The sequence below is a fragment of the Citrus sinensis genome, chromosome 4, assembly GCF_022201045.2.
Source record: "Citrus sinensis cultivar Valencia sweet orange chromosome 4, DVS_A1.0, whole genome shotgun sequence".
In the NCBI taxonomy this organism is placed as follows: Eukaryota; Viridiplantae; Streptophyta; class Magnoliopsida; order Sapindales; family Rutaceae; genus Citrus; species Citrus sinensis.
Window position 1 is genome coordinate 21,914,476 of NC_068559.1, and position 23,003 is coordinate 21,937,478.

The 23,003-nt window shown below is 35.7% G+C and overlaps 3 protein-coding genes across 4 annotated transcripts; all 3 read right to left on the minus strand.

Moving 5' to 3' along the window:
- Positions 1-9,011: 9,011 nt before the first annotated feature.
- Positions 9,012-11,130, minus strand: LOC102612995 (probable carotenoid cleavage dioxygenase 4, chloroplastic). The gene has a single exon (XM_006484568.4). The coding sequence runs from the start codon at positions 11,014-11,016 to the stop codon at positions 9,205-9,207; it is 1,812 nt and encodes a 603-aa protein (XP_006484631.2). The 5' UTR covers positions 11,017-11,130; the 3' UTR covers positions 9,012-9,204.
- Positions 11,131-15,116: 3,986 nt separating this feature from the next.
- On the minus strand, positions 15,117-19,851 carry LOC107177735 (pentatricopeptide repeat-containing protein At1g31790). The gene has a single exon (XM_015532088.3). It carries the CDS (start codon positions 19,815-19,817, stop codon positions 18,537-18,539), a length of 1,281 nt encoding a protein of 426 aa, XP_015387574.1. The 5' UTR covers positions 19,818-19,851; the 3' UTR covers positions 15,117-18,536.
- A 252-nt stretch (positions 19,852-20,103) lies between these two features.
- Positions 20,104-22,653, minus strand: LOC102613294 (lysine-specific demethylase JMJ32). Of its 2 annotated transcripts, none has more exons than XM_006484569.4 (4): positions 21,696-22,651; positions 21,428-21,603; positions 20,716-20,786; positions 20,104-20,623 (listed from the first exon to the last, which is right to left on the minus strand). In XM_006484569.4, the coding sequence occupies exons 1-4, from the start codon at positions 22,380-22,382 to the stop codon at positions 20,415-20,417; spliced, it is 1,143 nt and encodes a 380-aa protein (XP_006484632.1). In that variant the 5' UTR covers positions 22,383-22,651; the 3' UTR covers positions 20,104-20,414. The 2 variants fall into 2 exon arrangements, with proteins under 2 accessions (XP_006484632.1, XP_006484633.1); XM_006484570.3 differs by having other exon boundaries at positions 20,475-20,623; positions 20,716-20,847; positions 21,696-22,653.
- Positions 22,654-23,003: the final 350 nt, after the last annotated feature.

A 23,003-nucleotide genomic window follows, 5' to 3' on the forward strand; every position in this document is an offset into this window, starting at 1 on the left:
CACTCAAAATCACTCATGAACATCCAATGCACTGAGATTTTAGTTTGCAGCTGGGTGCATTATTCATCTCATGAATAAGGTATTTGAAACTTTATTTTTATTTTGTGTTATTTATTCATTTTGTTGACATTATATTATATTTAGGGTTTTGTTTGGTTTGTGATAAATAATAAAGCAACTCACATTTTCATTACATTTACATCATATGACTGTTATTTGATGGGTTTTATAAATACATTCGTTAAAACCTGAAGTTGTTGCCAAAATTTTGTTCTGCACCCGACATACACGACAGCAGTCGTGTATGAATGGATTTACACGACTGTAGTCGTGAAAATGTGCAAAAGATTTCAATTATTATGACACCCTACCATTCTATTGGTGAAAAAAAATCACTAGATATATCTTTTTACTATTACTGGACTATAGTCGTGTGTTTTAATAAGTTATACGATTACTATTGTGTACGTATGAACTTACATACTATAATTGTAAATATATGTAAAATGTTTCAACTGGTATGAGATCCCAGTATTTTATCAGTGCAAGAAAAATATTTTTATAAAAAGAAATATGTCCTCTGACTATTTACTGAGTTATGTATTTTTACAACTTACACGACTTTTGTTGTGTATGTATGAATTTACACGACAACAATCGTGCAAGTTTGAAAGATATAGTAGCTGTTATGACACCTGACATTCTGTTAGTACAAAGATTACAATTTTTTTACTAAATATATCCTCTGATTGTTTACTGGACTCTAATTGTGTACTTTAACAAGTTACACAACTATTGTCGTGTAAACTAGCAATTACACGACGTCAGTAGTGTAAATAGGCAGACAGTTCCACACTTTGTTATATATTTTGTTTGATTTTATTTTTGTATTTGTTGTATAATCAACTATTGTATTATTGCAGGAAATGACTGCAGTACATGTGCCTATTATGTTTTGCGGTGCATAGATTGAGCAAAACGACCATTATAGAGTTAAAGGTATGGAGGCAAGAGGGATCATGGTGCCCTGTTCTACAACTATGAACCTTATATACTTGTCATTTTTGTTGTTTTAATTTCTTTAAAATCTATAATATTTAGTTAATAAATTTCTACATTTTTTGTTTCGCAGATGTATAAACATGTTTATGTAGCTTATATTATTTTCAAGGGAGGCGACCAGAGGCTTATAATATATAGGCCGAGTGTTTGGGTTGAAGATGAAAAAAAATTATGATGATTTTGCAACAAGCTTCATTGTATTACAATTTATTTACGATTCGAATAAGTATTGGATTTATGTTGTTTGATGTACAACGACTTTTGTTGTTTATTAAATTGAAGTTTGATATGTTAAAGTCTATATTAATTGTGTCATCAATATAATAAATTTTTAGGTATTTTTTATTCTATGTCCACGTACCCAACTACAATCGTGTATTTTGGATGTTACCCGACTACTGTCGTGCATATGTAATTTTACTCACCTATAGGTGTATCTACTTAATACTCGACTAAAGTTGTGTATACGTGAAAATACCAAACTACAGTCAAGTATCTGTAAAAATACCCAGCTGATCATATATATTTGTAAATACTCAACTGCAGTCAAGTATCAATGCAAATACCCGACTTCAGTCGTGTATTTTCTTACAGACCTGTTGGTCATGTATATTTGAAAATGCTCGACTACAGTCGGGTATTGACTTCAGTCGAGTATCAGTGCAAATACCCGACTGCAGTTGTGTATTTTCTTACAGCGAGCTGGTCATGTATATTTGTAAATACTCAACTGCAGTCGTGTATCTATACAAATACCCAACTGCAGTCGTGTATTTTCTTACAGAGCATTCCCTGAACATATATGATCATCTTGTTATATCACATACATTATACAAATTATCTTCTCTATCATTAATATAATTAACAAAAAAATAAAACATATTAACGATGTCAATTTATCTTTAATGACATCAAATATCAATAACATCCCCATTGTAACCATTACATCTCATGGTCCAAAAAATGACACATCAACGAAGTTTTTAAGGGTAAGACACTACGAAATTTTTTTCCATGACCTATGCCCAAAACCCAAATAATTTGATAGCCAATACTTTTCGAAATTGTGTAACATGATCTTGTTGGCAATATGAATTGACATCAAGTCCATGGGCTAGGACCTCCAAGTACCGCAACAAAAATACTCTACAATCACTACTAAAAAAATTCATATAAATCAATTGTTAAAAATCATCATTCTTATTGTTAAGTTAAGTTCAAAATACAATATATACAATAGATACCTTGATTTTTGTTGCGAGATGTTACGTACTCATACGATGGACTAAAGAATTTTCGATATAACCTCAGCACAGTCTGAATGTGTTTCGTGATATGCTATCTTCTGAAGTACCAGAGGTATCATATCTGCAACAGGCAGCAATTGTCTCACTAAAACTGAATCATTTGTTAAGTCTATCATGGAGTCATAAATGGAAATCTTACCTCCAAGTATATCAACCACATCGAGAACCCAATGCTCATTCATGAATATCAGCAAATACACCTACGAAATGCGGACAATATTCTTAATAACTAACAGTAAATATATAAACTAATTACAGCAAAGTCATATTTCAATTTTCTTATAAATTAAGAAACAATCAATTAATAAAGTCATTCACTTGCAAAAATGAAGTATAAATAATGATAAAACTACTAACCTGAAACAATACCCAACTGATGAGTGTAGCTTCAACTATAGGATCATTCATATCTCTTGTCTCTCGTAGCTCTAAAATTTTCTTCCATTTTTGTTTCTTTTCCCAATTTCTCTTAAACCAAACAGTCCTCTTCCCTTGCCTGTCGCAAAACAAACTTGAACCCTCCAACATGTTGCTGATTATACTGCACAACAACTTCACTTCTATTTGTTTCGACTGAATTCAGTTTGTAGGAATGGAGGGAATTTGGGTGTTGTGTATGCTAGTCGTGAATGATGTTTGGGCATTGTGTATGTTGGTTTGTGAATAATGAATTTGTGGAATTTGGGCATTGTGTATGTTGGTCGTGAATGATGAATTTATTGAATTTGGGAATTGTGTATGGTAGCTGTGAATGATGAATTGGGAGCTGTGTCGTGAATAGTTTTGAGAAATTAGGTTTTTAATTAGGGTAATTTAGTACTTGCATATAAAAAAAGGTATATATGAGGAAATTTGAAGTATGGGGATGTATCTGGATAAATAACATATTTTAAGAGTATAGCAGGGACAAATCTCTGGTTTTAAAGGTAATTTAGTCTAAACTCGATATACGTGGCCATTATAATAATAAATTATGTTATATGGTTAGTTTCAATAATAAATTTATGAGAGATAAGTTTTTCAAAAAAGATCCCTTAAAATATGTGTTAGATTCTCAAATCTACTGATGGTGGCAAGTTAAAATTAAAAAAAAAATCTATAAATGATTTGGTTCCTCGAGGAACACGTGGACACCTCGGTCAAGAGCGCACATGGGATGGATGCCTCGTTTTCTATTTCTCATATTTTTTCAATGGGGTCTACTTAACATTATTTTTGGGTGCATCATAAAAATCCATTTTTTGAAATATTTCCCCAGGCCGCGCCGCCAAATCTAAATCCTCAAGCCCATAGCCAGGATTAAGCCTTTCGTGCCATCATTGATTCATTGGAACAGACAGATCAGAGTTGGACCAAATTCTCTGAAGGCCCCTTTTGTGCATGCACAATTTTAGCCTTCAATAACATTAAGAGACACAAATTTTAGCCTTTTATACAAATTTTCTTTTGCTAAAATTTCTTTACACAGTGACCCTGATATATTCTTGCATAACTTTTAATATCAAATAAAAAAAAATAGAATAAGAGATTGGGTCCTACGAGTAATAGTTTTAGTTAAGTTTTTTTTTTCATTATTATTATAGGAGGTGATAGAAGAAAATTATATTATTTTAAATGTTTTAATGGACAAATAAAGAAAATGTGTTTTTAAAGATTTTTGAAAGGTTACCAATAGTCCAACTCAACATATTATCGCTACATGTTTACCACATTGGTTTTAAGGTCCATTTGGGATTGCTTCTAAGTCAAAAGTAATTTTGAGAAGATAAAAATTAGTTTTAATATTTGATAATTTTTTTAATAAAATCACATCATCTACAATAGTTTTTTTTTAATAAAAAAAGGAGTAGTTTTTTAAATTTAATTTTGAAAATTTATTTTATACTAAATATAATTTCATATATATCCTCACATATATTATAAAAATCTAGAATTATTCTTATTCAATTAAGATCTACGATCATTAGATTTAAAGAGATTATTATTGATACCATTATATTGAGATAAAAAAATAAAATAAAAATATTTATTTTAGTTATCAATTATTGTGTATACACAATAAAAATATTATATATGCATGTTTATAAATGTGTAAATTAATTTTTATTTAACATTTTGTCTATTTCAGTTTTTTGTATATTCTTATAGCAGTTTTAACGGTTAGATTTACCAAAGACATACAATTGTTATTAAAACCCACAAAAATTTTTAAAATAAATTTTACCAAACGTTTAATTGATTTTTATACAACTGATTATTTATACAGTATAGTTAACAGTAGTTATTTTAAAAATTATAAGATACTAAATTGACCATTAGAATGGACAAACATTACTTTTTTTTCTTTAATTATTATACCCTTATACCTATGTAGCCTTTAACGATTTGACCTTTCTAGTCACTATTTCGTCATATGATATATTAGTTGCGATTGTCCAATTATAGAACCTCCCTCTTCTCACAAGGATTTTCAAAATTGAAGTCTTATAATGTGTTCAATGTTCAAAAGCTCAAAATCCTGGTTGCCCGCAACAAGCCACTAATGACGCTACTGGCGACATGCTATCATCTCATTGCTCAACATATTTCAAGACTTTTTAGAAGTGATTCCTATCATGCTTTGTGTGCTATTTTTGCACAATTTTAAGTCATATTTACTTTATATTATTGTTCAAGGATGTATTAATAATTGGGATAAGAAAAAATAAAGATTTTTTCGTTTAAATAAATGAAAAATAACAAGAGAGCAATGATTAACAAAATCACTAAGTTATAGTAAATTACGTATTTTTCCTCTTTCAAAGTCCATGAAAACTCATGTTATTAAAAAGATTCCGTTAATTTTACTTTTCACTATTTTCCCTTTATGTGGTAAACTCAGCATTGATCCCCAAACAAAAAAAAAAAAAAACTAGGATAGCAACAATAAATAAATAAAATTAATATTTTTTTATGTCTATAACACATCAAAGGTAATAATACAATAAACTAAGGAAGAACTAATATATGTAATTGAATTTTATATAACTACTATTTATACGGCGATTTTTTAAAATAAATACATATGTGGTACCATTTGGTTATTGTGTAAATGACGTGATACTATTATTGAACTTTCTCAATACATGCCCCTATTACGGCATCAAGCGCGCACAATGAAATGGATTTCCCGATTTCCTTGTTCATCTGATTTATCCCTATCTTTATTGGAGTTTATAGCTTACAAGGGTATATTTATTGACCATAATGGGAAAGAAGTATGCGTACGAGGCACAAATATTTGCCTTCATCTCTTGGACCAAGGGGCTGTAGCTGTTGTGCTGTTGGCCGCCCTTGAAGCAATGGCAACGAAAGGTGTCCAACCAACAATTTGATCAGCAGCTATCGAGTGGCGTTTAGGTTTTATTTGGTAATAAGATGTTGTGTTTGTAGCTGTGAAATAAATATCGTTAGTGTATATAAATATGATTTTTAATAAAATAGTATGGATATTTTAAGTTTTTCATCATATAAATCTGTGATAAAATTAATCTAACTTCTAAAGCATATATAACAATATTTATTTTTATTGATAACTATGTGAACATAATTTACCAATGCTATAAATTATTTGACAACATTATAAATATATGCTCATACTCTTGTCAACTTGTCTCGGACTTTAATCCCGAGTTAAAAATCCAGATAAAAAAATTTTCCTTATAAATATATCCTTTCTTCGACCACACAACACAATGGGATTTATATAAAAGTTTGTACAGAAAGAAAATTCGGACAAAAAGATATTAACTCACAGCCACCATTTGATTTTTATTTTATAGTCAGTCTTCTTATCTTATTTAATTTTATACATTTTCATTTACGAATTTTTGTATATATACCATTGTTAGAAAACCTTTGGAGGTTACTCAATTCTGCTAAAGAAGACAGAAAATAGTATGGGTCCTGATTCAGAAAATTGAGTAAACTTTATTGTGAGATATATTTATCCAGAACTAAACAAGAAAAATGCATGAAAGTAAATTATACAACTTCCTCTAAGTACGCTATATGTTTTCCTCTCTAATTTATTATTTATAAGAGACCTTCATGTGTAGTCTGTATATTAAATTTCTTCTCTATTAATATGAGTATGTTTCTTATATATGACACCCAAAATAATTTATACCTTTTAAACTTATAGATTTTATACAAACAGTTATTAAAAAGATAAAAAAAAATCATCAATTTTGGAGATACTAATTATGTGGTAAACTTTTGAATTGCACCAACTCTTTGTACCAGAATTAACTGAGACATATCTTGTCCAAACAAAAATGGCTACATGAGCTTGTCAAGATCAGCTTCCCTATGGCATATTAGAAGTAATTCAATCAACTAATGAAGGAATAAAATTTTTAGTTAAATTTAATATGATTACAACTTATATGATAATTTTTTTAACAAGTGTACACATGACATAATATTATTTATTTATTATTTGACTAATAAGACACTAGTATAAAATTTGAAAATACACACAAAACATTTGTTATTGACAAGAAAAAACTAAGTCATTCGAAAAAAAAAATGATTTTGGGTTGATGTAAATTAGATGTGACAAGCCACTGAAAACACATATCCCTATTATGTCATCAACAGGCTCAATGAAGTGGAATTTCACGTTCTCCTTCTTCATCTCATTTGTCCCTCTTTTTGCTTTAGCTGTTGTGTTGCTGGCCCGTGAAGCATTGGCAACAAAAAGATGTCCAACAACTTGATCATCAGCTATCAAGTGTCATTTCATTTGCGTGTCAGTTACTTGCATGCAGAGGTAGCGACAAATTAACCCCAACAAATGGCAATCACCTGCCTCCTTCACACGCCAAGCCTGTCAGTCTGTCACTAGCGGGGCTATCAATTAACTGTTTGGTGGGCTCAAATTTGAGTGCCATCGGTTTTTTTTTTTTTTCCCCTTTAGATTTATGTGTGACAGAGAGTATTCTTACATGAGATTAGTTTCTCATTCTGTTCGTAATTTTGTAAGGGTCAGTGAATGTTGATTACCTCTAGGCTCTATTGTATACTTCGTCAAATTTTTTTTTTTTTTTTGTTGTACTTCACAACTTTTTTTTATAGTAATAATTATTTTTATTTTATTTTTACTTGTTTTTTCAAAAAAAGTATGTGGTAGGGTAATAAATAGATATATCATAATAAGAGAATAAAAATTTAAATTGTGTTATAATAAAATTGATGTGCGTTAGTCATAATAAATTTCTCATTATAAATATTAGTAGAAAAAAGCATCAATATTGTGTGTGGTGGCCAGTTCTCGTTGCTATCGTTATAGTGTTATTAATATCTAGGCTTGGCAATTTAGCCCGACCCGATTTTTGGCCCGATTGGCCCGACCCTAATTTTTAGGGCTTTGGCTCGAATTTTCAAGTTTAGGGTCGGGTTAGGGCCAATATTTTAAGGCCCGAACAAATTTAGAGTTAGGGTAGGGTTTAATGCCGGCCCGACCCGACCCGACCCTATTTAAAAAAAAAAAAAACTAACACAAGCTAACACACGCACACAACATCACACATTGTGTGTTTTTAATTTAATTGCATTGTATTTTTATTTGTATAAAACATGAGTTTTTTTTTTTTATGTTGTGTTGTTAAAATTGAATTGTGTATGACTAAAATGGTTGTGAAATTATATTGTGTGTTTTTAATTTAATTGCATTGTATTTTTATTTATATAAGACATGAGTTTTTTATTTTTTATTTTTTATGTTGGGTTCTTGAATTGAATTGTGTATGAGTAAAATAGTTGTGAAATTACATTGTGTGTTTTTAATTTTATTATATTGTGTGTTTTTCATGTTGGATTTTGGAATTGATTTGTGTGTGAAGTTGAAATAGTTGTGGAAAGTGGATTAAATTGTGTTTGAAATGGTTGAGTAATTACCGAATTGGTTGAAATAGTGGTGGAAAATGAGAATTAAATTGTGGGGTTAATTATTTCGGTAGGGTCGGGTTTGGGCCCGACCCGATGTTGGCCCGATTCGGGCCGGGCTCGGCCCGACCCTAACTAAATAGTGTTCGGGCTTTAAATTTTTTTGATTGGGTCAGGCTCGGGCTTGGCCAAGCCCGAGCCCGACCCGACATTTTGCCATCCTTATTAATATCTCTCTTCTTTGGCCAGCTTTTGTAGCTAATTAATTATTCATAAGAGACCTCCATGTGTTGTTTTTATATTAAATTTCTTCTCAACTAATGTGAACATGGTTGTTATATTAGAGCATCACCAAAATGCTCTTCAAATAAGATTTTATTACTTATTTAAAGAGCCACATCAATATTTAAAGCTCCAAAAGACACTCTAATTAAGATTCTTCAAATAAGAATTGATTCTCTCTCTTCAAATTTAGAGAGTTAATTTCTCCCTCTTCAATTTATATTTTATTACTTTTCATTAAAGAACGAGAGAAAAGTGCTTTAATTGCTATTGACTTTTCCTTTGAAAAATTAATTATATGATTAAAATAATATTAACTTATTTCTATTTGAAGAGTCTTTTGGAGAATATCATATTTTTTCACCCTTCTATTTGCCACATAGGTAAGCAAATAAGTATTTAAAGAGTAAAATTTATAGAGGCTTTTGGAGATGCTCTTATATACCACATACCTAAAATAATTTATACCTTCTTTTAAACTTATGGATTTTATACAAAGAGTCACTAAAAGATTAAAAAAAAAAAAATCAGTTTTTGATATATTAATTATATAGTAAACTTTTGTATTTCACCAACTAATTTGTATAAGAATTAACTGGGACATACTATGTCCATACAAAAATGGTTAGAGTAGCTTGTCAAGATCAGCCTGCCGGACAAAGAGACCGTGAAATCCGTAAGGCACACGGCGGGGTAGTTTAACGGCGGCCACAATATCAAGACGAGGAGATTTGGCGTCCATAACCAGGAACTTGGACTCCCCTGTATTCTCATCATGGACATAAGACACAACATACCCATCATCCTCCTCTGTTTCAGGGTTCTCAGGGTCCCTTGCCACAAAGAAAGGCTCACCCCCATAGCACCCCGGTCCAAAAATCCTGGTAGCCACGATGCAATCCCGACGCTCGTCCCCTTTTGATACGTCCAGTTTCACCACCCCAGATATCTTCGGCATTGGATCCCCTACAGCTGCGTACACGTATCTGCTCTTCTTCGCCATGTATGCCGGATTGATCACTCCGAAGTCTAGATTTCTAGCTGACATCGGACGCCTGGTTACTATGCCTGTCCTGAGGTCGATTCTTACTTTCTCCACCAAGGCGTGGACAAGGTCCGTCCTGTCCAAGGTGTGTTCGACTGATAATATGTTTGGTGCCACCATCACTACAGCATTGCCATCATCCTCGTCCCAGGCGTTGATGGCGTGAATGATGTTGAAACCTGGAACTTCGAACCATCTCATTTGAGACTCATCCGTGGCGTAACGTGGGATGATTCCGATTCTACACACTTTAGCTGGATCAGCACCAACAGGGGACCCTCCTCCGAAGATCATTTCCATGGGATTCATTCCTATTTGTATGTCTACGAACACCGCATACTTTTTAGTGATTGCAAAGTCATGGAGGAAAGACGGGCGGGTCATCGAGAAAATGGGCACGTTCGGTTGTTTCTTTCCGTTGGCATCGAATCGGAAGTACGTTAAAAACGGAGGCACGGGACCGTATCTGAAAGCAAAGGCCTCCCCTGTGTCAGAATCCAGCTTCGGATGAGCAGTCATGCTCATAGCTAACTTACCATCAAAATCATGGCGCCCGATGGTCTCTATGTCCCCATTCGGTGTCAGGCGTATAGCATATGGGAGATCTGATTCACCAAGTGCATAAAGTCGGTTGCCAAAGAATGCCAAGTTAGTATTAGCAAGGCCAATTCCATTAACAGGATTGAATTGACCAGCAAGCAACCTGGCAGCAGAGAGAGCACCGCGAGCTGCAGAGGCAGTTAGGCCATTAAAACCAGAGAAAACATTCGGAAGAATTGGAGAGCCAGCTTCATTTTCAATGGTGTACTTGTAAGTCCTGACATAGCGGCTGCAAAGGGTGGCTCGGCCTCGGGAGATTTTAATAGAGTGAAGCATGCCATCACCATCAAAGAGGTGGTAAGGACCGCGAGGGAGGTACTGTGGGTTAGGGCCATTGCGGATGTATGCACCATCTAAACATGAAGGGAGTGATCCTTGTACTACCTCACACTCCGTTGGGGGAAGCTCATCGACGGGGGCAAAGTTGTCGGAGAGCACGTGCCTTGGATCAACAGAGTATTTCAGAGGAGGGTCTATGAAGTTGTTGATGATGTCGTCGCATGCGTTTAATATGATTGTTGGAATTGTGGGTTCCGCCCGTTTCTTGGGCAAATATGATGATTGAGTTCGAGGCTGAGGCTTGGGTTGAGGCTGAGAGACCGTTCTTGTAGGTGTTGATGTGGTGGTGGTGGGGGTTTTTGGATCTTGATTTACAGCAGGTTTTTCTTCAATTCTGACAGAGGATACACTAAAAGAAGTTGGCTTCGTGGATTTATGGGGAATAACGGCAAGTGACGTGAGGAGTTTTGGGCGTAATACACTAGAGAAAAAGGAAGAGGAGTAGGAATCCATCTCTCTTTCTCTCTCTTTTTTTTTTTCTTTCTCAAACAACAAGTACTTGATTGGAAGAGAAATGAAGCAGCAAAAAGATATGAAAGGGGTGGGATTACATGTGATGATGGAAATTGGATCGGTGGGGTTATTTATTAGCTGTGTGGGGCGAATACAAATAAAGGTAAAGTCAGACATCGACACATATTAGGACCAGGATGCAAATTCAAATAATCACCTTGGTGTAATGCAAGAAATTTCCTAAGGAAGAGAGGGACCGAACTTCTGAATAAAAGGAATCTGTGAGGCTTGTTACGGCTGAAGGCTGGCAAGTGACATCGACGTTGCTTTTATCACACATCGGGTTTCATAATTTTGCCAACTTTTCATTTAAATGGATAAATGTTACTTTCTCTCTCTCCCTTCATGTCAAAAACCTCCTTCAACCATCCATCTTCGCCGGGAAAACAGAGTATACCACCTGTTTGGGAGGGATACTGTTTGGGACAAATGCGTCGAAGGGACCAGGAATGACGAGCAGACATCTGATGGCGGAGTTCTGCGCACCGGTGTTTTCCGTTAAAGCCTGGCGCGTGGAAGAACAGGAGCAGAAACATCCTGCTCGTCCACGATGTTGTCGTCCGCGAGGCCAATTCCTATAAAAGGCATGAGGCCATTCCGGCTAGAGACCGAGAGGCGAGGAGACCCGGTCGACGGCAGTTGGCAAGACGCGCTCTCCAGCACGAGAACCTAGGCACAACAGCCACGCTTTCCCCAGAACCGCGACGTAACACGCAAGATCTCACGGAGCCATGACAGCCACACTTTCCCCAGAACCGTGGCGTAACACGCAAGGTCTCACAGAGCCGTGGCAGCCACGCTTTCCCCTGAACCGTGGCGTAACACGCTAGATCCCATGTTTTGCCCATAACGCAGCAGTTGGAGTCCCATACCGTCTCGAAAAGAGCGGAAGACTGAGATTCAGAGGAAGCCTATAAAAAGGTAGCCAACGAAGGTAAAAGGGTTAGCATTTTTAAGATAAAAGAGAAAACCACAAAAAAGCCATAAGACCTGTGGCAAGCGTTCCCCAAACCTTCATATCTGACTTGAGCGTCGGAGGGTTTGCGCCGGGAGAACAACCGGCGTACTCTGACTTGTCTGTGTGTGCAGGGACATCCGGAGAAGAAGCATTACTAGGAGACCTCCTGGTCGTGGTAGAGTTGATCGAGCAGGGATCCTGGTCGTAGAACGAGGAGAACCGGAATCTCGCATCAACACCACCTTTTAAATTAAAAGTAATGATAATTGTTTTGTCAAGAACCTCCTTCAACAATCATATTAAACGCATTTTATAATGTGTGAATGTTAAAAAAAAAACATTCACCCAAATATCAATTGAAATGACTAAATGCATGGACGTACCTACTTAAAGCTCAATAATGAATTTTTTTGGACCATTATTTTTCCTTTTAAATATACTCTAAATTTTCTTCGAAAAAAGAAAATAAAAAGAAATTTGCCACTTTCATATCTAATAAAATATTTACAGTTTAGTAATAAGAATTCTACTTTATAATTTAGAGACCTTGGTTCAAATATCTACAACGACATAATTTATTTTTGAAAGGTATTTATGCATATTTCCTTTGATTTATTATTGTACTTTTTAAATTTAAAAAGGAAAGTATAAAATTTGAATATTTAAGCAGATTTCTTTTAATTTATTACTATTACTTTTTAAATTAGAAAAAAAACTGAGTTTAGTGAACAATTAAAAAAATCAAGTTCTCTCAAATTGAATTAAATATTTCAAAGCAAGCCCCCCAAATTGAACTGGATATGTTCGCCACTAACCAAACATGTTAAACAGCTAAAGGAGGATACCACAAAAATATTTTGATTCAAAAGAAACTTATGTTGTGTTTAATAATGTTTGATTGCTAAAAACATGAAGGAATTGTAATGAACAAATTTGAGAATGAGGAATGGGAATCTCATTCTCATGTGAGAGATGGGAATGTGGAATAAATTGACATTTGCACTCTTAGTGAAAACTAAAAGTTCTTTTTTACTCCATTTAAAGTAATAATTATTGGTGCCGAAATCTGGTCGAGTCAATTAGCAACTTGGTACCAGTCCATGCGCCAGCATTAAATTTTTTTGATGGAGAAGCGGCTTGTCAAACATCAAAAACACCTTGCGAACACTACCAACTAACCTAAAAAAACCTGAAATCACAAATAACTGTAAGAGGCACTGGAAGTTTTTATGGCGATAATCCTCCGACACTCAAGTCAGTTTATTGGTTTTACCAAAAAATAAAATATATAAATAAATAGTTTTTGATTTCTTTGTAAAGATGGAAGACGACCCTCTAGCAATGAAAAGAGTAAATTATATTATAGAGAGAGAAAAGTTCCACACCTTGCTTTGGAATTTTCAGTACTTTTATAGGCATTTGGAATTATCGTATCATCTTCAATGTGTTGGCATTACTAGGTTGAATGGCTGCTTGAATCATGAGTTAATGCACCCATTATAGAGTAGTTACTGAGCTACAATTATAGCAGCTGGGCATGCACGGACGTTATGCCTAACTTTTCGAAAGGAACTTGTCAGTTGAACTTAATTGGGGTCTTTAGACCGACCTGGTTCTTGTCTCCTCAAACCCATCTGCTCGAGGTCACTAGAATTACTTCTTGGTCGAGGTGGTCTACTTATGGTCTTGAGAATTACATCCTGGTTGAGCTGGTCTACTCAAGGCCACCAAAATTTCTTTTTGGTCAAGGTGATGTGCTCGAGGTAACCAAATAATCTTTTGGTCAAGATGATTTGTTCGAGACCATCAAAATTACCCACCTAGTCGAGATGGTCTACTCAAGATCGCCATAATTTTCTCCTAGTAGCCTATCAACTATTTACTCACTCTTTACTTTGAGGAGATCGTGGTCATCTTATTTTATTCCCCAAACAGTAATAATTACATTATTAAAAATAATTACTACTATTAGTTGTTATATTATTATTATTATTAACAATAATTATTTTAAATAAAAAATTATAATTATTATAATAAATAATAACAATAATCAACTAAGGCCTTTTTGTTACTATAATAATCCATTCCAATTCCAATAAAAATTAGATACATCAAAGACAATACCAATTCTTACAGCTAAAATAAACAATTTATTTTAATTTTTATTCTTTATTTAAATTCCATTTTAATTCTAACTTATTCTGATTAGCGGATGGTAAGCATACCATTAAAGTAGATGAAACTGTCCATACACAATGAAATCTCTCCAATTGATCATCTAGAAGCAATGGTACCTAAAGAAACAATTTCGGAACTACTCACACCTGCGAATCTAGTACTGTCGTAGTACGTTACAGGAACTTGATTGGACGGTGTAATAAAAGGTGCAAGTACTTCAAATTGATCTTACGGAAGAAATATGAAATGGAGAAAAATGAGGATAAGAAATATGAAATATGAAATATGAAATATGAAATATGAAAATGAAATATGAAAATGACCTCTGGCCACAGATATTAAACAGTGGAAACAAAATCCTGCAGTAGAGATGAAGGATAAGATCGCACAATCAATTTTCTGTCCGCATCAAGCAAACAGGCCATCTGTGAGGCGCAAAATGAGTTAAAGAGATGGATCATTTTGCAATCCATTAATGCACGGTGGGGACCACTGAATCATTCAGCAAAGCTTTCAATTAACGTGCCTTTCGGGTCCAAAAATAGAGAAAATTTTCGCTTCAATTATTAGCTTATTTTGTTAAAATAATGATAAAAATAACGTTAAATTCGATCAGGTTTACATATCTAATTACTAACACAGTAACCCCGATCGGATGCATACACTAATTTTTTGTCAGCACTAACCTCACTGTCATTTTTGAATAGCCTACAAGAGTCGATTGACTAGACTTCCAATTTGCTATCATCTCCCTGGGATGGGTTCAAGAAATGCAACAGGCTGCGAAACAATAAGATTTATTCGACCCGCGAAGATATCTAACTAACTGAAATTAAATAAATGATGATGATAAGAAATTTGAAATCAACAATTCTCGGCACATCTATTCTGCAACTTGGCGGTACTTCAAATAATCTTGCGATAAAAATTTCATAAAAATCTCAGAAAGAGGACAGAACAACCAAAGAATCAGCGAAAGGGATCAGGGCAGGGCACGCTCAAGCCACAAATTAGAGGGATTTTAAATATCAACACCAGCTCAGAATAATAAGAAGTAAAATGAAACTATGAAGGGCTCAGATTTTGGATGAGTGAAGGGCAGACGAGCAGATGAAATGCAGAAAGTCAAAAAATGAATAAACCAATATTAATAATCGTGGACCCACAGCCGTAATTTGGATTAAGCATCCATCTACCTATGTGGATAACATTTTTGCTAATTTTTCAGCCATGCAGCAGGATCATGTTCTTCTTCCTGTTTTATTTGATTTAATGCACTGATGCCTACATCTACCATACCAAATAAACTCGAGATATTTACAAATACCTTCTTGTGGTGATGTGGTCCAAACTTCAAATTACCTGCAGCAACAGAAAATAAATGTAAGAGAGACCAGTGAGCTTATCAGATTAGATCTAACCTAGGAGATGTTATGCTCGGACCACAAACTGGATGCATTGGAAGTACAGAAAGTAACTGGGGTTAATCATCCACTCCGTCGAAACTTTTAGATAGGCTGTTGATTTACACCCTGCAAAAGTGCATTTCATGTTTTTACCTCAATGGCATTGTGCTGTCCTGTCAGTCACCTAATACACCTTTACCACACGCCAACACAAGCGTGCCAGCTCATCCACTTATCCAAATGATAATGCAAGTGGGAGAAAGAGTCGACGAGAGCACTTTCTTTAGTCAATTAACCAGTGCAGTTCGCTAGCAAGGACACTGGAAACCTTAAGAGCAAGAAATTAGACACAAAAGGAAACCGTGTTGTTCTAAAGCACGGCGATCATCCTTAAAAGAAAACATATGTCTGACAAAAAGTTGCTCATATCCGAACTTGTAAACTAAACTCAGTATGCTTTGATCAGGAGTAACCAGAAACATTTGTTTTTTCATAACTAGAGCCATCCAATAAAAATACTGATTGTTTTTTTTTTTTTATTACATGAGACTATTGCTCAGATTACAACTCATATACATGAGACTATAACTGATATTTATAAATCAGACTATTACTGATACCAACTTACATCATTACTAATGGAGCTCTGTCCAGATTTTAACCCTCACAAATATTCGAGGGATGTCTACTCCTCACTCATGGGTAAGGGAGAAGACTACCTTCACTCAAATTAATTGAGGAAGAAAATACTCCCGCAATACTTTTGTGGGGGTTCGAACTGCTGTCCTCCAAGTTGGAGGGCAGCAGCCCTGGCCACTCGGGCTGAGCCGAGTGAAAATACCCCCAAAATACTGATTGTTGATTCACCATAAAACCATCCAACCTACTTAACCAAAGTGAGGAAGGGGTTTGGTTTCCGTTCATGTCATGCTTACTATGACACAAACTTACACCTACAGAAAGGCCGAACCCACGCATGCACATGCCCTTGATCCTTCTTAATCAGCTTGAATAGTTGTGCAAGCATTAGATTTTCAATCATTATATAATGAAAAGTACCGATCTGGCTTCTGCCACTGTTTTTTGAGTTTTGAACCAACCATTCTCAGCTCCATCTACTAGACTTGGGCTCCAATTAGTAATGTTGTCCAGGAGACCTAACTTTTAAGCCTCAGCTGTAAAATTTTTGGTTAACACTTGCAATTGCGGTTTGGAAGTAAGTGATTTTTATTTAACAGCTATAGCTTCTATTTTGCATCAGCTGTAACTTCTAATCCATAGCAACACATTACCAAACGTAGCTTTAGCCTCCCGGTCAAAATCTATTTTTATGACCCAAGTTATGAATTTTGCCACTTACTTTGCTTAATAAAAATAATGATTCCCAATAGCCACTTTGGTTTTAAATCAAACAATATATTGCCATTCACTTTGCTTAAAAATAATGATTCCCACTTGCATTACCCATGAACATGAAGGATTGCCCGAATGGCTTGAACAATAGTTTGCTATCATGTGCTTTGGGGTTGTAGCCCATATGTGGCTCGTCTCCCTGAATGGAAGTAAATATCAGCCAGATTTGGCCAAATATTCAAGTTGGGTGGATTTCTTACTAAACGTTATTAATTCAACGCTGGTAGTTAGACATATGATTAAATGTTAACAATTCAAAATAAACAAATAAATAATGATGACTAGAAATTTTAAAACAATAAATTTCAGCAATTCGGTCATTCCTCAACTAATCTCAGACAAGGAAAAAACAACCAAACTATTTGTGAAAGCAATCAGGGTACATTCAGCAAACTTACAAGAACTATTAATATTAATTCACCTTAGACTATAACAAGTAAAATGAATCCCCAGAGGCTCAGATTTTGAATAATATCCCAGTTAAATTTGGACCCATAGCACCCATGCAGATTAGCAAATATCTAACTACATGGATGATATTTTTCCAGCTGTTGCATACGCGACAAGATAATACTTTTACTTTTAATTGATTTTAGATGCACTGATGCCTAGATCTACCAGTAAATTCAAGATATTTACGATCTGTGTGTGGTCGAAATTTCCAGCAGCAACACATAAATGCAAGAGTGGCCTGATTTTGACACAAGGGAAACATGCTCTAGAGTTCCCGTAATCTACCAAATACAGAAATATTTAAATTCTAATCAACAATTATCAGAGAGCCCAAGCCTGCAAGTACAAGAAGTGCCATAGAAATCACATGGGCCAGCTTCACCGATCCCATACAAGAACATCCAACATCCAACACTTAGACAAACAGCCATTTTAGGATTCTACAGGGGTATGATTTTGGATGAATTTTTATGATCAGAGTTGTTCAAGGGTACCTTAATCAATAACAAGCTCAGTTGAGTGATACCTTTCCCCAGTGCAGAGCAGACGGCAGTAAAACATCTTAAACCTTCTTGAAATTGAAATTCGTATTTACAGGGATGTTCAACAATTATCTAGCTCCTTGATGATATCCTCTAGAACACAAATCTCCAAAACTTCAGCCAGTAAAACAAAACTTGCCAAGATTTCTCTCATGAAAGAACTAGATCTCATATTAAACGCAACTCTATCATCATCACAAAGTTGATGCAGTCTCAGACGATGAAGTTCAATTACTAAACCAGTATTGCTGAAGCTCTATTGGATTTCCAAAACAAAGACTTACAATGAATGTTTTATGCTTCAAATACTGCAGTGGGATACCACTTTTAATGTTCTATAGCAACATACAAAAGTATCCTTGCACAAGCAGGGATGAAAAGTTTTCCGGGTATGGTCTACTTTGCCATCAACGTAAAGCAACCCAATGCAAGTAGAAGGACTAGATGTTATGACTAGAAAAGTGCCTAATTGCAGCAAAACATCATTATATAAACTAAAGAGTAGTTATGCTATGGAAACATAGTAACAGTCCGCTCCATCCTATTTTGCAGAGTATCGCTACTACTACTACAAGCGATCCTCAAATCATTGATTAGTGACTCTTGGATCTGGATTCCAGATGCTTTCATTAGATACAAAAATTTAGTGGCCTCAACATAAAGCCCATTACGTATATAACCCACAAGCATGGCGTTCCAAGACGCTATGTTTTTCTTATCAACTATCAATTCAAACACCCTCTCGGCATCTCTGAGCAACCTACATTTTCCATACATGTCAACCAACCCGCACTGCACGTATTCATCTGATTCCAGCCCAATCTTGACAATGTTGGCATGCATCTGTCGACCACAATTGCCATCATCATCCACCCCACCACATGCCTTAAGAACACTAGAAAAAGTATAACTGTTCTTCTTAATTCGTTCCCTCCCCATCTCTTTAAAATCATTGAAAACTTGATGGAAATGTCCTTCTCTACAGTTGTTAACGATCTTAGCCGTCCAAACAACAGTGTTATGACGTTTAAGTTGGCTAAAGACAAAATCAGCGTCCTCTAAACATCTGAATTTGCCATAGAAGTTAATCAAAGAACCCGTTAACGAAATATTCCTACTACTCCCTAACTTAAACAACAAGCCATGTACCTGCTTTCCTAATTCCATGTTCATCGTGCAAACACACGCCTTGAGAACGCAAACAATGATCCAGGCAGGGAATACCAAGAGCATATGACCTTTTTTACGCTTCATCATTTCTGCAAAGAGAGTTATACACTCTTGATAGTCGGCAACGTCGACGTAGCCGACGATCATGACGGCCCATGAGTTAAAGTCTCTCAGAGGCATTTCATCGAACAGTTGACGAGCAGTATCAAGCTGACCGCAGGACACGTGCATCAGAAGGAGCCGATTGAGGAACAGTAACGTGGGTTTAATGTTTACTCTCTTTCGAATATGATTCAGTAATTCGAAAGCTCCTGCTGAATCTTTTTGGAAAGTGCATTCTTTAATGAGACAAGTGTACATGTCAGTGGTGATGGGCAAGCAGAGGTTGTCCATTAAGAGTAAAATGTTTGCACTCGAAGTGTTTGCGGGAATGCTTTGGGTTGTCTCTCTCCAATTACTGCTAGTTTTAAGAGGTTTAGTTGGCTTGGGGCTACGTAGAGGTAGCTGATGATTTTCAACCGCAGAGTTGATAAGGTTATTGCTGCCACAAGGATGGCACGCGAATCCGCTGGTGCTGGGAGGTGAATGAACAGCAACACGTAATGCTTTTGCTTCCATCATTTCCCGACAGAACAGAACCTTGCTCCCGTTTCTCATTATTTATAAAGAATATTTGATGGGCCTCTGGCCAAACGTGGGCTTCCTGTTTAGGCCTAGATTATGAGCAACAAGAGATGTAAACGTATTTATTGCTCAATCAAATTCAAAGCGAAAAATAAGCCAAAAAAATCAAAGCGAAAAAATAATTCGTGGTTTTTCTGAAGAATCAATTAACATGCTCTAAAGTATCAATTAAAATGCCCTAGCAAGAGTAAGGGGCAGTTGCACGTCCAACCTCTCTCAGGAATGAAATAAAAATGGGTACTGCTAATATAACTTGTAATTCACACAATACAAAATCTTTTCTTCGCCAACAAATTTATCCCCAGATACACCAGTTTTGTGACATTACTGAAATATTTAGTAAACCTAGAGTTGGTTAGGATGATCTTAATAGACGCCTTTCAAGCTAAATGGGGATCCATCAGCACTGTTACTGCAATCTCCCAGCTGCGGTTCTTTCTTTCTATTACACTGCCGCTGACGAACTTTTTCTGTATCTTGTCTTGTCAGTTAAATGTTCCATGAATTTCCTCACCCAGGCTAACAAATCAGTGCTCATGCATCTTCACTGTCTTTTGTAGTCTCTAGTTCATTCAATGAGGACGCATCCGCAAATAATTTCTCTCTTGAGTTGCAGATAGATGCATTAGGTCTGGAATCCTCATAGTCAATCTCTAGCAATGTTGGATCACAGGGTGCTTTGAAATGAAGTGATTGCAAGAAGTTGAAGTATGCATACTTGATATCAAATTGCATGTCATACCCTGCCAATGCCATAAATGCAATAGTTTATGTCTTACATAAGATGTGATTTAAATCTTAAAATATGGACACAAAAATGATGCTTTAGCCTTACAATAGTTTAAGGCAATAGTGTATCCATTGTCATCTGGGCTCTGTCTAACGTGATGAAACCACATGCTTGGCCTGCATTAACTCCACCACATTGACCTCAGAGTTACGAACTGCTTTTCGAAACCAAATTAATCTGACCATTCAAAAAGTCAAGTTCAAACATTATAATATTTTTCTTTGTCCACCATTTTGCACCATCCTAAACCAAAGCTTGATTCTTTATTAACATTTCTGGAACCAGAGAAACTTTGTTTTCCTTGTAGGTAATGAAAGAGGGATGTACTTAAGAAGTTACCCCACAGGCCTATTGCTTATAAATGAATCTTACATGCGGTTTATGCCCACAACCCTGCATGCTATATTTATGTACAGGACAGACTAACTCAACACTTTATCTAACTAAACAATAAAAAGCATCATCCAATAAAATTCGTGTCTTTGTATACAACTGATATATGAAATGGATGCTTGAATGCAACTATTTTTATTTTCATCACTTATCGTCAAAACATGCCACTCCAACCAGAAACAGATACTAAACTTGATTTTCCCTTGTTCCATTGCAAGATATATATCCAAGTAGACCATTCCCGTATACTCATTTCATTCAAAACGCTTTTCAGAACAATCACAGCCTAACTGCAAACCTGGAGATATTATAACTGGAGTCGAAATGCATTCATTTATAAAGAAAAAAAGAATATAAATCTTACAAGTAGAGAATCTCTCCCGCGTTGACAGTACATTCAAATGGCTTAGGCCCATTAAAATACAATGGAAATTTAGCCATTTCGCTTTCTCTAGTCTCCGGAGATGGATAAGGATTCACACTACACCAAGGCACATATCTCACAGGCTCCTCCAGCTCCAACGTAAACCGTTCCACATCCTACATACCAACATTCAAGTTTCCACATTATTCAGAAATCAGAATCAATGGGCTGAAATAAAAATAAGAAAGAAATGAATCAATCATTTTACATTTACTCGGGAATAGGAGTAATGAGCAGCAGGATACTGACGAATGTACATACGATGAACATCGGTAGGAGGAAGCAAAAGAAAATGCTTTTGTCCCGAAACGACAGTGTAGAGATTCTCATAATGATCCTTATGAAACGAAGTCTCCGAAAGTTGATTCCCAATCCAAAGATTCACAGCCTCGGGGTAACACCCAAGAGCTTCAGTAGCCCAAGCAATATGCTCATCACAATCAGAACCCAAAACCGAATACTCATCCCGAAAGCAATCGTTCTGCTGCTGCAAGTACGCGACCACGTCACCATTCTTTGAATTCGAAACCAGTTGAAGCGCTTCATCAAACGGCAAGCGCTCCACGTGGGCAGAGGCGAAACACTGGGAGATTTCTCCAGACCGCGGGTGGGTGAGTGTGACGAGCGAGTCGGCGCGGCCGTTGGGCGAGAGGTGGACGGAGACGGGAGGAGATGAGCTGAGGGTTTTGGAAAGATAAGAGGGGTGGGGCCAAAGCGAAAAAGCTGGCCATTGGTGATGTAGGCTGACGTTTTTGATGATGCATGGTTTGTTTTGAGAAACGTAGTCTCTGAGGAACTGGAGTGGCGTCGGTGGTGACTCGAGGCGTTCGATGGTTGAGTTGCTGCCTAAACTCAGCTCCCTCACTTCATCCCACAGTTTCTTTACTTCTTGCATAATTTTACACCGTTGCCACTCCGCCCGAGGCCGCCGCTGCTCTTTCGTTGATTTGAATTTTGGGGATTTAATACACTTTCATTCCGCTTTCGGGTAAACCGGGATCACGATTTTGAGTGAACCGGAAATCCTTTTTAGTAAATGTTAATTGACAAACTCAATCTTTTGATATTATGTAAACTATTGCAACGACATTTATATAATTTCACAATAAACTCACAATAAGCCTCAGATTGTAGGATTAGCTTGTGAAATATGCAACGTATAGGAGACTCGTATGTCAATTAAAAATAATAATATTGATGGAGCCATATATATAGTTACTATAGTCTATATATAACTACATCTCTCACCTTATAAAGCTAATGAAAGGGAGTTTCAACTCCTCTATCTTAATATTCTCATAAAAAATCAATAATAAAATTATTATATTAGAAAAAACTAGTGAAATATAATGTATAAGACTGATATGTTAATTAATTATACTAATAGATGAATATCTCCCGTCTTATAAAGTTAAAACAAACAAAACCAACATTCTATAACAAAACCAACATTCTATCCTAAATTTAAGAAGAGAAAGTGTCGACCGGCCAATTGAGATTTCTTAACACTAATACT